Source organism: Macaca thibetana, chromosome 8, assembly GCF_024542745.1.
Source record: "Macaca thibetana thibetana isolate TM-01 chromosome 8, ASM2454274v1, whole genome shotgun sequence".
Classification (NCBI taxonomy): domain Eukaryota; kingdom Metazoa; phylum Chordata; class Mammalia; order Primates; family Cercopithecidae; genus Macaca; species Macaca thibetana.
Window position 1 is genome coordinate 49,982,349 of NC_065585.1, and position 16,786 is coordinate 49,999,134.

General features: G+C 35.0%; 1 protein-coding gene across 1 annotated transcript in view; it reads right to left on the bottom strand.

The window, feature by feature from the left end:
- Positions 1 to 606: 606 nt before the first annotated feature.
- PLEKHF2 (pleckstrin homology and FYVE domain containing 2) overlaps positions 607 to 16,786 on the bottom strand; it is a 35,798-nt gene continuing 19,618 nt past the window's right edge. Inside the window, exon 2 of the mRNA XM_050800546.1 lies at positions 607 to 3,268. Within this exon, the coding sequence (XP_050656503.1) occupies positions 2,505 to 3,254 (750 nt within the window). The 5' untranslated portion in view covers positions 3,255 to 3,268 and the 3' untranslated portion in view covers positions 607 to 2,504. The remainder of the gene's footprint in view (positions 3,269 to 16,786) is intronic.

The following is a 16,786-nucleotide window of genomic DNA, read 5'->3' on the forward strand; positions in this document are numbered from 1 at the left end:
TAATATATACTTAGCAGTGGGATTGCTAGATGCTACAGGTAGTTCTATTTTCACCTTCTGAGGAACCTCTACCGTTTTCCGTAATGGCTGTGCTACTTTACATTCCCACCAACAGTGTGCAAGGGTCTCCTTTTCTGCATCTCCTTGCCAACGCTTCTTTCAACTTTTTGATAACAGCCATTCAACAGGTGTCAGGTATTATTATCTCATTGTGGTTTTAATTTGCATTTCCCTGATGATTAGTGATCTTGGACATTTCTTCACATACCTGTCAGCCACGTGTCTGTTTCCTTCTGAGACATGTCAATTCAGGTCAAGTCATTCCTTCTAACAGTAATTAGACAGCAAAGCCAAATTATATTAAGGCACTTCCCCATAACATTAAGCCATATCTTCAGCATTTGGAAGAATGTTTGTTTTCTGAGCCTTCATGCAGTAAATCCAAAGGGGAGTTTTGTTCACTGCTCTAACCTACTGCCTAGAACAATGCCTGGCACACAGCAGGAACTCACAGCTGTTGAATTATTAGGCAAAATATGCATAATATGTTTATTATCTTAGCAAAGGGGGGAAATCCTCAAGTCACAATATACGGAGAACAGAAAGTAAGTTGTAAAATATTTTTTATTGTAAAAACAAAGTCAATAAAGGTTGACAATGTAAATGTTATCTCAGAACATTTCCCCTTGGTTCCTGAATTTGCTAGATTCCTATGTACCAGCAAGTCTCCATTAGCATTTCTCAGGTTTCATGATCCTTTTCAGATATGTTGGTTGATTATATGTATATATTGCTTACAAACAAAAATCCACCTGATATTAAAACAAACCAAAAAAAAAAAAACCATAAAAGCAAGCAAACGAACAGAAAACCTTAGTTTTGTTGTGCTTTTCTTTCACATTTCCTACAGGGAGATTTGTATATCTCAGATGCTTTCAAAATCTAATAGGTAAGTAAAATTAGTGCCCTAACTAAACAGTAAGATACCAAAGAATCCTCCATCACAAATTACTGAATCAAACTTCTCATGACATTTGCAGTATATTCAGATTTGAAGATTTTTTTTTATTTAGAATTTAAAACAAACTTTAGACTGCTGATTTTCCATATTTCAAAGACTGTAGCTGTTTGCAGCATATAAATGGAGAGAGTAGTGCAAAACACATCAAGTTTTATATATGATAAATATATACTTTCAACCTAATGGCTGCCTCAAAAGTAAAGAGTGAGCAATTACTTCTCAAATAAATCTAGATTGACTTTCAGTTCACAATTTAGAAATAGCAATTGCTACTCTATTTCCATAGATTGCAAACTGATTTCAGATACAGATTACACATACAATTGTTTTACAAAAATAGAAATATTGTTTGGGATTTTACAAAACTTTATAAAATATAACACTATATTTGCAAATTCAAGATAGTTTCACACTGAAATAGATAATACTTCCACGATATGAAGTCTAGCCAGACTTAAAGTGGTCTGCCTTGAGACCATCCTTACACATTATTTCTTCCAAATCTTCAAGCCTAGGTAAACCTGTGCTCTAACACAGGCTTTGTAAAAAAGAGATTGTTTATTTTCAAGGGTTTTATAAGATTTTCAATCCAGAAATAATGTTAAAGCAGATGAATTTATATCTAAAAATATGTCTTACTAAAGGTGGAAGCTAATGCAGTATAATTCTATGTAACTGATAAATTTCAAACCAAATTCCTAAGAATGACAACCTATTATTAATTTAAAATATATATTTGACAATTATAATTTGGGACCTATGTAAAACAAATATATAATCACAACTATTTTATGGAAAAATATTTATTCATATAGAGTGAAAATACCTCCAAACTTAGTTATTTGTAGCTGTCGGATGAGAAGTATTTCCTAATTACACCCATTCATAAACACTCACTTTATCACTTCAAAGAGCACCAGTGTATTTTTTCGAAAACCAGAAAGTAAGAAGGTAGGGGGCTTATTTCATGTAACAGTGCTATTATGATAAGGCACCACTAGGTATATGAAAAAGCCAAACAAAGTATTTCCAAATCATGTGTTTTTGTTACTGGTGTTTTAACCATTAGACACGATGGTTAGAAAAAAGCTACTAACATATTAATGAACCACATTATAACCCCTTTCCCACCATTCTGTGCTTTTAGTTTTACCTGTAACAGAAATGAAAACAACACAGTAGTACATGATCTGTTAAACAAACATCTTTTCCCAACCTTCCGAGAAAATAACCTAAAAATAAACAAGAATAAGAAATAAAAAATGTATCTGATATATTCGCAAAAGTCTATCCCTGTAGAAGAGTGCGAGGAGTGGGAGAAGGCAGAGGACCTACTTTCTATGGAATATATTGAGGCACATAGGTTACAAGTTTCTCAGGCAAATTCATGGCTAGAACAAAACAGAGAGCCCAGAATCTTACATTTCCCCCAAAGCTGATTTCTCAGATAGCCACACCTGATTAAATACTCCCAAATGTGTCCTTAGTCACTGCTGTCATCATCATCATCATCATCAGACATATCATTTAAAGGAGACTTCAATGACTGACTATAAGAGTCTGATCTAGCAGGTTGGCATGTGGCCATGTCCCCAGTAGAAAGCAGGTCATAGCAGAAGTCACAAATCCGCACAGGCTTAGAGGACTGGCTGGGAAGAAGAAATCTCTTTTCAGAGCAGGGCCCACAGACAACAAAACCACATTTGCGGCAATGGTGGCGACGATTAACAGGTGTGAACTTTGCTTTCTGACAACGCATACATACAGTTGCCTCAGAGTCAGGAACCCAGACAGCAGCATGTTCATTACTGGGTGTCTTCCCACTTTTGGAGAGTAAATCAGTAACACATTTATTTATGTGATTCATCCATTCTGATTTCTCCGTAGCAGTGGCAGCATAAACTGCAAAAGATTTAGTTGGTGTCTTGATTAGCCATCCATTCCTTAAGTCTCCCTCATCTTTGATGGAATCAATAGTGACATTTTCCAGGGGAATAATATGTTGTTTGTTATATTTTTTCTTCTGGATGACAATATTGCCATATACAAGAATATCATTAAATAAGAAAAACTGCCTTGCTTTGGGTTTTTTTCTGCACAACTTAGTCAATACTCCTTCTCCAATAAGAACTCGTCCAGGTATAGTTAAAGGTTGACCAGCTGCTCCGAAACAGTTTTCCACTATGCTTATACGTCTAGTATTTGCTTCACTGTTTGCCAAGCGATCCACCATCTTTCACTAATAGCCTTTAAAAAAAAAAAGAAAAAGAAATTAGCACATATAAATTATAAATTCCTATAATTATATATAAATTTAAGCTAACAAATCATTGCTTCTACACAAAGGCAAAATGTTCTAAAATTCTTTCCCTCTAAGATAATCACTAAGCACATCAAAAGGGCTAACATTTCTCAATTTTTAAAATCATCAAAAACACTTATTTGTCATCTCCATGTAGCACCACACTAGTTAAGCAGGTATTTGTAAAAGTATAAACTTCCTACAGACATAATTGAAAGATGATTGAATAATTAACATAACTTATCTCTGCAAAATAATGTTCAATGAAATGTAATCTCAATGGGATTCTGAACAATAGAGAACAAAATATTACATAAACTAAGAAAAATGACTACTATTTTCCCAGTAAGCTATTACCACTGAGCTACAGCCTTAATTATCTCACCCGGATTACTAGAACTGTTTCCCAATATGTCTCCTGGCCTTCAGTCTTGCCCCCAAATCATCTTTTGGCAGTGATCTCTAAAATGCTATTTTGACCCCATCACTGCTCAAAATGATCCCTTAGCCTATTAAATACAGGGTGTTCAAGGCCTTTCATTACTTGGTTCTTACTTGTCACTGCAGCCTCACCATAAGTCACTCTTCACCTCAAATGTCACATTCTAAGAACACTCTGCTACTTGTAGTCCATTTCACTGTTGTTCCTTTTACTACTTACTACTGCAGCTAACTCAAACTCATCCTTCAAGACTTAGTTTAGGTTATCGTACCTCTTCCAGGAAGCCTTCTTTAAACTCCCATGCTAGACTAAAACCCTTCCTGTGAGCTATCCATATTCCATGTATATTCTAGCTTCACTTTTACCAAAGGACTGAAATCTGTTCCTCCACAGACCACTGCAGAACCTAAAAAGCAGAGATCATCTGATAGCTATGTTTGAAACTGATATGGTCTGACACAGCAAAGGTACTAAAAAATGTTAATAACATTTTAACAATGTACAAAACACCATATTAATCTAAACATTTAATCTATAAGTCCAATATTAACTTCACTCAAGTCCCAGAGTTGTATCCTATTTCAAACCTACTAAACTAATACTACTATACTATAACCAAGTCATATTAAAGAACAACAAGCCTTGAGAAGAAGAAAATTTAAAGTTTAAAGACTAACAGCATAGTACAAGTTCCAGTATTCAGCTCAAAAACTGACACTCTAACCCTTCTTGGCCTCCATTATAAAGGACACTAGAATTCTGGTTATTCCTGAATTCTGTCTCCCCCCAAATCTTGGGTCTTTATAAAGCCCTTTTGTCCTCCACAAAGGTAGGATGTGGCAGGCCTAAAAGTTGTTCCCAAGAATTAATAGGATACCCATGGTTCCAAACTGGAAAGGTTTCTCTTTCTAATTAGGACTAATATGCCAGCCAATTAAAAGTCTACTATCCTATGCACAAGTATATCACAGAAAAGGAAATAAAAACAGCTAATAAACAGGAAAAGAGGCTCAATCTCTATCATAAAGAAATGATATTAAACATTAGTATATTTTTCACTTAGATTAATAGAAATTTTTAAACTTACTAAGATGCAGTACTCATAAAGGTATAGGGAAATAGGTACCCTTGTACACTACAGAGAATATGTGCATTCACCAATCTAAAGAAATTTCACTCACATGCATGAAGATATGTACAAGGATAATCAGTACAGCATTGTTTATAACAGGAAAACAATTGGAAAAGCTGCAAATATCCATCAAGAGGAATTGGTTGAAAAAGTTACAACATACCTTTAATCACATCTCTTGAGAATAAGATAGATCTAAAACTAGTGACAAGGAAAATGCTCAAGATCTTCAGGTGGGGAAAAGAGATGCATATCCTGATCTCATTGTTATTTCAAATAAATACCATATTTCATCATATCTAAGATGCTATAGATTTTAAGACATATTTATGTGCAACTCATAAAGAGAAAAATGTTGCCAATTAAACCACAGCATACCACTGATTATAAGACAGCCCAATTTCAAAGACATAAAATATACTAAAAAATGTTTCTCTTTAGACTCAATGGAATACATATTTCAAAAGCATAATCATAGACATCTGTATATGTAAGCACACACAGAACATAAAGTTAGAAAATATATACTATACTATCAACAATGGTAGTTTATCTCCAGATACTATGGATCATTTTTTCATATTTTACATTATATTCAGGCATTCAACAAGTATTTGTCAGGCACTTAGGATCTAGGTGCAGGAAAAGTAAAAATAAACAACACAGGTGATCATACTTGAGTATGTGACATTAGATAAAAATTTTTAAAAGTAATAAACAATACAGGAAAGGTCCCTGCTCTTCAGGGTTTACATTCTATTTGGGGAGGAGGAAAGAGAAAACAAAATCGAGAATCTAGTACTAATCAATGCTATGATTTTTTTAAAGCAATTTTTAAAAGAAACTGAGAGTCACTATTCAGACTAGATGGTCAGGAAAGGCCTTTCTACAGTGGTGTCATTTCAGCTGTACTAGATGGGCAGACATAAGAAGGGGTATGGATAGGGGAGAATATTCTAGACAAAAGGAGTAACTGCAAAGGCCCTAAAGCAGGAAAAGATATTGGCACTTTAAAAAAAAAACTCACAGATCTATTTATCTCCACCTGAATCAACTACTGAGTCTACCCATTTTGACATATTAATTAACTCATATACGACACAGATTTCCTATTATTGCTACTATGAAAATTAATACTATCATAAATTTGTAGAGTGCTTTCATATTATTTTCTGATTTGAACTGTTTGAAATGTCTATAAAGTCACTAGAGAGGTTTTTATTGTCCCCCAAAGAAGCATCTAATAATATTAGCTGAACTGTGAGCTGATGAAGACATTAAGGCACAAAGATATTTAATAATGTAAAAGCAAAACTTAACCTGGAATGAACTCTACTCATAGGGAGTCCAACCAATGTGCTGAGCACTTTGCACTTATTACTTATTTCCCTCTTGCAGCAACCTTGTGATACATGCACTATTAGCTCCATTTTATGGATGAGTAAACAGACAAAGAGGGGTTAAATAACTTGCCCAAGGCTGTCACAGCAGACCAGGCCTCAAATCTGATTTCTCTGTGATGTTACAGTATATTATGGTACACTAATTGTTCCTTCGAACTCCACTGACTCTACAAGAACTCTAAGGAAGCTATTAACTAACCTGTGGACCTTCACTGCAAACCCTAAAAATACTGAAGATAAGGGAATACTATCTTGAACAAATCACCTGAAAGGATGGATATGTCATGATTTACCCAGCTAGTCTCTTGATAATCTTTCGTTGTCCAAATCTTTCAATATATTAAGTCTAAATCTTTGTTCATAAATCTTTCTCCCTGTTTAAGAATGATGCAACTTAAGCGAGGTTTGGGGCATTATTATTTAGTATATGGCTGCAGCAAAGCAAATAGCTTTCAAAGTTTGACAATGACCAACATAAACACATTTTATATTGCAAGGTTACAAACACTCGTATAATTATTTCAACAATGATCGATGCATTATTTTATCTTCATTTATTTTAATGATTCTGGCAGCCCACTTGATTGATTGATAGGTTGTCACCTATATCGGAAAAAAAATGGGCATACACAAAACCTAAGGCCTTTGGCCTTAAGCAGCCTCTTCCATTATCCTCTTTCATTTTCTGTTTGTGTCAGACATAAAAAAAGATAGTAAGCACTGAACTAAAAAACCCAAGAATACACAAATGCTGCCCTGCACACACACACACACACACACACACACACACACACACACACACACGAGAGAGAAAGAGAGAATGGTGGTAGGGAAATAAGAAGCAGCAAGGAAAGAAAGGAGTGGGGAGAGGTTATCAAAAGGGAAATCAAAGTGCCACTTTTTTCTGGGTTACAGCTAGATACCCCAAATGTTCTTTGGTAAACTGGATTAGGGCACTACCATTTGGCTCAGGGCCTAAGCAAGGCCTCCCCCTTCCCCTAAAGCCCAAATCTAAATTTAATTCCAGCACACTCAGGTGCCCCAAGCAGAAAGAATGCTATACTTTTGTGAGAGGACTAGAATACAAGATTACAGGGCCTAGCCAAGGACTGAGTCCTTCCCATATCCTACTCGTTGAGGGGCACCAAAAGAGGAAGCAGAAGAGAACTATAAACATGGTTCAATTTGAGTAATGTCTACTTTTCTTGGGAAAGAATATCAGTGAATATAGGAAGAACTAAAAAGAAAGCTTTCCCATCCCTTCGCAGAAGTGGCTTCATAGAACAAATTCTAAGAAGTAAATAAAATTACTGGGTCAAAAGGCAGGAATAAAGAATCTTGCTACCTTTTACAAAATTTCCATTCTGGAAGTAACATCAATTTACCAAGCAGCACAAAGACAGTATCCGTTCCATCTTGTCCTACATATGGTACTTTTCTTTAAAAATTTCAGCAAGCATGACAGATTTTTAAAAGCATCTTGCTTTATTCATTTGACTCACTTTTATTTAGTGTTTATTCATCCAACAATTATTCACTGAGCACTCTCTAGATGCTGGGTATTACGCTTTTCTTCTTAGAGTTTAGAGGCCAGTGGAAGAGCAAGACAATAAATAAATAGGTAATTCCAAAAGATGAAGTACAATGAAGGAAATAAGCCGGTTGTCAAGATACAGGGGGAAACTCATTTAGATTGAGTAGTACAAAAAGGTCTCACTGAGGTAGTATGATAAACTGAGTCTTAAGGGATGAGGAGTCAGCCATGCAAAGGAAATACTATAAACAAAGGTCCTAAGACAGGAAGGAAAAGTACTTTTAATTGAATGTTTTATTCCGTAGCTACCTAACGAGGTCAATGATTTTCTAATGTGTTTATTAATCAATTGCATTTTAAAACTATATATTTAGAGGTTATTAATCTGAGTGTGTTACATATAAAAGCTATTAATCCTTTGTTTGTTTTCCTAATATATTAATCTATAGTTTTATGGTGTTTGACACGAAGTCAGTTGTATTTCTTAAGCAGTTAAACTTACAGATCTTTTCTTGGTGACTTTTCTTCCATCACTCCTAAGCTTCCCTTTCCAGATATCAGATGCACCTATTTATTATCTATGCTTTATGACACAAACTCTACATTTAATCATTTTATCCACCTAAAATGTATTCTGGCATAGGTAAAAATACTTTTTTGCTTTTCAAATATTTGCATTCTAAAAGAGCTAACTAATTGTTCCAGAAACACCAAGAACTGTGACCTCAGATATCCTTACTTGTAAATGGAAGTAATAGCAGATACATCAAGGAAAAGATTAATGACATAACGCATATAAAATGTTCAGCAAGTAGTCAACGAGTGGTAGCTTGCATTAATGCTATTAGTAATCTAACCTACTGATTGATGTCACTCTCATATTAAATTTTTACCTATTCTAAAATCTGCTTCTGGACTATCTGCTTTAATCCATTAACCTGTTTCATAATTCCTATGTCAGTACCATATATCTGGTAGCTCTATTCTAGACCATTACTCAACTTTCTTAAAAACATTTTAACTAATCTTGTTTATCTGTCCGGATAAAATCTACTTAGAATAGTGGTTCTCAACCTTAGCTTCACATTGGAATCACAAGGCAGATTTAACCTTTGGCATATCAGGAAAAAAAATGTTCAATTCAATTGACTATCTGGGTCCAAAATACCTTTTATTTTTAATATTTTAAGTAATTTTATGACTAATTTACAAAAATAATAAAGGAGTAGTTTTTTTAAAAAACTAAGAGAAAGCTTCATAAAAACTTAAACATAATTTTTAATTTCATCTTTCTCTGATTTTAAAGGTATATATATCCGAAATAAGAAACATCCTTTGAAAGAAACTTTGAATGCACGAACGTGTATTATTTCCATTTTTTGTCCTTAGAAATATTGTTAATTCTTGAGTTTGAAAAAAACTCATCTAGGAAATCATCATTTGAAGACTCACAGTCTAAGATTTCACTTATACAATTAAATTCACTATCATTATTAAGTGTTGTTTCTTTGCATTTATCTTCTGACTTGTCTAATAGTTTTGAAATGTCTTCCTTTGCCTTTTTTTTTTTTGCTATTAAAGACAGAAAATAAAAAATGAAAAAATATGAATTCTCAAATATGTTAAATGAAAGTTTAGAACAAAAACGCTAAAAAGGATGATCTCAAAACTGTTTTCGTATCTTTTTGAGAAATGATACAGTAGTGATGCTATATTTCACCATTGCGTCATCCTTCTTGGCAATTCTATCACTCTTCCATTTTCTTCTTTTTGGCATAATTGGAGGAAATTAATGAATAATGATTAAATAATTCGCAGGATAATGAAATAGCAAAATGCTTCAAGATATAGGAAAAGTAAAATCACTAAGATCCCATAATATATCTTAGATTTATGAATACTCAAAGAAACCATATGGTAACTGCACGCTAGAATGAGTTTTATTTTACTTTTTAAAATAAGTAAATTTTGTTTTTGTTCTTTGGAAGACTTTAAGAAATGAGTTATAGAATATGAATCAATATAATAATTAGAACTACTCAGAAAAGAAACTGAAAACCTAAAATTAAGATTAATGAATTCTGCTGATAAATATCAAGGGTTAAGAAACATCAATACCTAGATTCTTCCCCAGATAGTCTAATTTTATTGGTCCGGGGTATGCAGGGTAAGACCTGTGCACCAGAATATTTTTAAAGCTCCTCAGATAATTGTAACGTGTAGCTAAGCTTTAGAACCATTTTTTAATTACGATAAATAAATAAAAGAATAAAATCCCACTGAAATGTTGATGAAACTTATGTTATATCCATACATTAATTTAGAATTAACATCTTTACAGTTTGGAGCATTTAAGGGTGATAGTATCTCTTCCCAAGGCTTCAAATCTTTTATGGCATAGTAATTTTGTATGCTTCTTCTGTAAGATAGTTACACTTCTTAAATAGGCTCCCAGATTTTGTATACTTTTTGTTGCCACTTTGAATCTAAGCTCTTTTTCACAGCATGTTTTCTAATTAGTTAAAACTGTTAATAGGAAAACTATTGATACTTGTTTCTTTTCACATTCAGGGACTTCATAGAATTCTATTAATTTCAACAGTTTTCCACTTGACTTTTTTTTTTCTTTTTTTCTTTTTTTTTTTACATTGTCTTCTTTTCCAGCAGTGCCTGGCAGTGTTAATTCACAGTTAAAATGTAAAAATTAGAGCAGAAGCATATCTTTTATAAAGCCAGCTTTTATATACCAATTTTTAAAAATAATCAAAGGTTTCAAGTTATCTTCTTCACACTGCAGACAAGAACTGCATTTACATTGTCTAAACTCCATCCTAGTCTTTTGGTAACAACCTGCTTTTAAAGTAGCATGTTCTTCAGTGGGGTGTTTACCACCTGTTAAAAATGTAATTAGAAGAGCAAAAACTCTTTTTAAAAAAAAAAATGACACAGAATCCTACCTACAATTGAGAAGAAAGACCAACTGTCATAGACTACTATGTCCTAGTTCTCCCTACTGGAAAATCAATACTTCTTATCTCATCCTTACAGGTCAGTTTAAAATGAAAACAAATCTAATTTTATTTCTTACATATACCCATGATATCTGTTATCAGTGAGCTTCAGTATTCAACCGTGCATTATAGTGGAAAACCAATGAACTATGAACTAAAGGACCTGGATTCTAATCTTGGTTCAGACACTAAATAAGTGATTTCATACGAATTACTTACCTTTTTTTTTTTTAAAGGAAGAAAACATAATTTTTAAAGCTCTTTCAGTCCTTAAAATAGTGAGTCTTTGATCGTAAATGGGCCATATTTTCTAGTTTACTGTAGACTTACTTGTCTATAAGTTAATTTTTAATCAAATTTATGACTCTTTTAATCTCAATCAAGATTTTAAAATCCGTGTTACTGCTGGACTGAAACTTTACAGAAAATGTAAAAGGAAAGGAAGAAGCTAACAAGCAACTGGAGAACAGAGGTAAAAACAAACAGCAATAAACTATCAGAGGTACATCCTCCTGAGCAAATGTATAATATCAAAGCAAACTTTCTTAATACATCTAAGTCAAATGAACAAATATTCTGAGTACCTACCATCTGCAAGGGACAAGACAGTTCTTACTTTCAAAAGTTCTACAGTTTAGTAACCAGAATAATAATCAGGGAATTCTTGGTAAGAGTCTCAATAAATCAGTAAGATGATAAAGCAAAAAAAGAAATACTTGAAAATTTAGCAAATTGCATTTGGAATTTTAGTAAACTCTACTTATTCCATCAAAAAGAGAGGTCAAGATTTTTTCTGTCCCTTTCCACCAGGATTTCTGCCACCGTGGCCAACCAACTACACAATATGTGTTGTAGAAACTACTAGTGATAAAAGGAAGAGGTTCATTTCTTTGGTAAGACAAAACTTGCATATGTTAATTTCAAATTTATTAAAACTGGATTAAGAAAAATGGAAACTTCAAAATTCTGAATCACATTTAGACAGAGGTCATTTTTTTTTTCTTTACATCTCTCATAGGTACCAAATATGCCTATTACGGAAAAGTAGACTTATTCTACAATCTCAGCCAAGAAAGAAAAAAAGGAAGTAACGTTTACTGGGCACCTACACATGTGCATAATAGCACATCCACATTATACTCTTTCATTTAATAATCTCGATTTTGTTGTGATCATTACTTTAATTTTACAAAAAAACTGAGTCATGAAATAACTAGCTAAGCAATTATCAAATGGCCTCACAGTTTTGTTTTTTGTTTTTTTTCCTGTGTTTTTTGTTTTTTGCTTTTTCTTGAGACAGAGTTTCACTTCTATCACCCAGGCTGGATGGAGTGCAATGGCAAAATCTCGGCTCACTGCAACCTCTGCCTCCCGAGTTCAAGCAATTCTCCTGCCTCAGCCTCCCGAGTAGCTGGGATTACAGGCAGCCACCACCATACCCTAATGATTTTTGTATTTTTAGTAGAGACGAGGTTTCACCAAGTTGGCCAGGCTGGTCTTGAACTCCTGACCTCAGGTGATCCATCCGCCTCGCCTCCCACAGTGCTGGGATTACAGGCTGATTGGTGCGTAGTTTGAGTTTAATGCTCACCCTGATCATAAAATGGAGTAGACAGCTAAGCTGGATGTAGCTAGAATAAAAGGTCTAGGCTGAAATTAATTAGGGGGTTGGGAATAGGAAGGGGGGTTCACAGGAGAAGGGCAATAGAAAAGGCTAAGGTTGGGGCAGTAATACAGAGGATAATGGTAGATGTTGAGGGTTTTCAGGGTTCTTTAGTGAAGAGTTTTACTGCGTTGGCGAAGGGTTGTAATAGCCCACAGGGGCCTACAATGTTAGATCCTTTGCGTAGTTGCATGTAGCCTAGTATTTTTCGTTCAATAAGTGTGAGGAATGCTATGGCGGCTAGTACGGGTGCAATAAGAAGTAGAAGGTTTGTTACAGGCATGGTGTTAAGAAGAGGAGTTGAACCTCTGATTATAAAGTTTTAAGTTTTATGCAATTACCAGGCTCTGCCATCTTAACAAACCCTGTTCTTGGATTGGGTGTGTGATATTCTATTAGATTAAGATTATATCATCTATGGAGAGAGGGCGCTTTGTGAAGTGGGCCCTATTTCTCTTATCCTTTCGTACAGGGAGAAATATAGAATAGACAGAAACCGACCTGGATTGCTCCGGTCTGAACTCAGATCACACGGGACTTTAATCGTTGAACAAATGAACCTTTGATACCTGCTGCACCATTAGGATGTCCTGATCCAACATCGAGGTCGTAAACCCTATTGTCGATATGGACTCTAGAATAGGATTGCGCTATTATCCCTAGGGTAACTTGTTTCATTGGTCAAGTTATTGGGTCAGTTGTGCATATTGATTCACTTTGGCTGGTGTGGCCTTAGCATAGGTTGTTCGGAGGCTGGGTTATGCTCCGAGGTCACCCCAACCAAAATTTTTAATGCAGGTGCAGTAATTTAAAATCCGTAGATTTGTATAGTTTTGATTGCATTAGTAAATTAAAGCTCCATAGGGTCTTCTCGTCTTATTGTTTTATGTCCGCTTCTTCATGGGCAGGTCAATTTCACTGGTTAAAAGTAAGAGACAGTTGAACCCTTGTGGTGCCATTCATACAAGTCCCTATTTAAGGAACAAGTGATTATGCTATCTTTGCATGGTCATGGTACCGCAGCCGTTAAACAAGTGTCACTGGGCAGGCAGTGCCTCTAATACTGGTAATGCTAGAGGTGATGTTTTTGGTAAACAGGCGGGGTGTTAAGTTTGCCAAGTTCCTTTTACTTTTTTTAAACTTTCCTTAAGAGCATGCAGGTGTTGGGTTAACAGTATGAGTAGTATTGGGTTTGTTTTTTGTTTGTTAATATTAGGCTGTGCCACCGTGCCCAGCCTTTTTTTTTTTTTTAATGCATATTCTTTCCATTATACCTTCACCTTCAGAAATAAATACGGCAGTATTTTTTGCATATGCACCTATATTATGTATTTGGAATAGCCACTGACAAAATAAGAGGAAAAGAAATTACATATCTATGGTAATAACCATAAGATACACTCAAAATGATTCTTCAAATACTAAAAAGAAGTAAAAGGCAAAGCTATGACTAATTTAGGGTACTAGTAAAGGCAGTTTCATATAGGTAAGATTTGATAGCGAAATAGTATGTAAGAACAAGTAAGTCATAGTTGAAGATTTTAGAAAATGAGTTTGGAAAATCAGAACAGTCACACTGGAGGTTTAAAAACATCTTTAGAGAGGTAGGAGAGAGGGAACGAATATGGATTTCAAGTTCTAAACAAGCCCTTTAAATTTTTACTATTTAAATATTTTGGCTTCCCTGGGCCATGCTGGAAGAACTGTCTTGGGCCACACATAAAATACACTAACACTAATGATAGCTAATGAGCTAAAGAAAATAAGAAAAGAAAAAAACGAAAAAGAAAAAAAATCACACACACAAAAAATCTCAAAATGTTTTAAGAAAGTTTACGAATTTATATTGGGCACTTTCCAAGCTGTGCCCCGTGGGCTGCAGATTGGACAAGTTTGATTTAAATCATCCTACACAAGGCAAGATTTAATATTCTTTAACCATTGCTATAATCAAGTAAGTCTATTCAGAAACCAGATTCCTTGGGCAACAGAATCAAATCTAAAATCCTTAACCTGGTATTCAAGGCCCTTCACAGTCAAGTCCTAACTTGTTGCAATCTATCCTTCCAGTTTTACCTCTTTCTATACATTTTCTTTGTTATAGTCAAATCAGACTACTAACTATTAGCAGAATATGCTCAGGGCTTCCTTCCCTACCTCTAAGCTCGGCATGTCCTCCCTCCTTTGTTCTTCTCTATTTACTGAAATCTCACCAATTCTTTAAGACACTCAGTTCAATCGCCAAATATTGTGGCTGGGTATATCCTGTGGCCAGGTATATCCTCATACCATTTTATTTGTACCACTTTATAGCACTTATAGTCTATTTGTTTCATAAAAATATGTGTACTTGCTCATTCCCAACAGATGTGGAGGTTCCTTAAAAAAAGATTATTTCCTCCAACTTTGTACTTGCAACAGCACCTAAAAAATGCTTGTATAAATGGCATCAATGTGCACTGAACTGAATATGATCAGCAGTTAGAAGTGGCAGCAGCTCTCAATCTTGAGTTTGATGAAAATCAAAGACTTCATTTTTAACGTCTACATTAATTTTCACAGAAAACAGGAACCACACCCTACCCATCAACTGCTTCACTAGACCCACAGATTTTAAATTTACAAGCAAATGTTGTGGCCCATTTCAGTACAGTATATAATTAAAAATTCTAAGTATTGAGCAAGGCATATCCTGTTTTTTAAAAAATTTCAATCTCATGATAATATATATAAATGATTTCTTCTTTCTCCAAAAAGCACAGCTGTTTAGTTAGTAAATAAAAAATGATGATTACGTGCATATTTTCATCATCACAAAACTCAGATTCAAAAACTCACATCATTTCTAAAAGTATTTGTACAGGGGCAGCTGTACAGTGCTGACAGCTGTAAAGAAAGCATTGGATAATATCTAAAAAATAGCTTGGGCACAATTGCACAAGCCTGTAATCCAGCACTTTGGGAGGCCGTGGCAGGTAGATCACTTGAGCCCAGGAGTTCAAGACCAGCCCGGCCAACATGGTGAAACCCCATTTCTACCAAAATTACATAAATCAGCCAGGTATGGTAGTGTGCACTTGTGGTCCCAGCTACTCGGGAGGCTGAGGTGGGAGGATAGCTTGAGCCTGGGAGGCCAAGGCTACAGTGAATCATGACTACACCACTGCACTGCAGCCTGGACCACAGAGCGAGAACCTGTCTCAACAAAAAAAAATTAATTAAATAATATCTGAAAAATAAACCTGGTAAAGCTCAACTAAAACACTACTGAGGAATTAGTTATCCTGTCACATCCCTGGCCAATTTTCTTTAGTATCATTCAAAACAGTTACAACCTGTTCACTGCATTCAAGGTTTATATGTTTGGTGGAAAAAAGAACAAAGAAGACACTAGGAAATAAAATATATGCCACAAGGTTTAATACAAAACACAAGGAGGTAAGTATTATAATAAAAATATTAGCAAAGTAGTAAGGAAGCAAAAAAAGCAAAGAGTGAGGGCATGGCACAGAGAATACAGCATTTGAACACTGAAAACAGGTTGTGAAGAATGAGTGGAATTTAAGAAGGCAAAAAAAATGGCTAAATAAAGGCACAAAGCTTTGCAAGTAAAAACCCACATAAAAAGTCACACTGGGCGGGGCGCAGTGGCTCACGCCTGTAACCCCAGCACTTTAGGAGGCTGAGGCAGGTAGATCACTTGAGGTCAGGAGTTCGAGACCAGCCTGGCCAACAGTGAAACCCCATTTCTACCAAATAAAAAATAAAAAAATTAGTCCGGTGTGGTGGCATGCACCTGTAGTCCCAGCTACTTGAGAGGCTGAGGCAAGAGAATTGCTTGAAACCAGAAGGCAGAGGTTACAGTGAGCCAAGATCATACCACTGCACTCCAGCCTGAGCCACAGAGCAAGACTCCCTCTCAAAAAAAAAAAAAAAGAAGTCACACTGTACAGCTGCAGCAGAAGCTGTAGGGGAGTTATTTAGTGGGAAAAGAGGGGAAAAATAAGACAAAATCTTGTTAATATCTGAGACTTCCTTCTGAAACTTTTGGAAGGAGTGACCTGATCTGATCTGGATTTTTCTAAGATAACTGTAGAAACGATGAAAGATAAATTGAGAAGGAAGAGACTGAAAACAGGATCCGGTTGAAAAGTAACTGCAAAAATAAAGGGGAAAGTTGATGAAGAGTCTGAAGCTTACAATAGGAAAAGAAAGGATGGGTCAGATTCAGAACTGCAGACTGGATATAGAAGAGTAAAGCTAAAATTAATCTCCAGG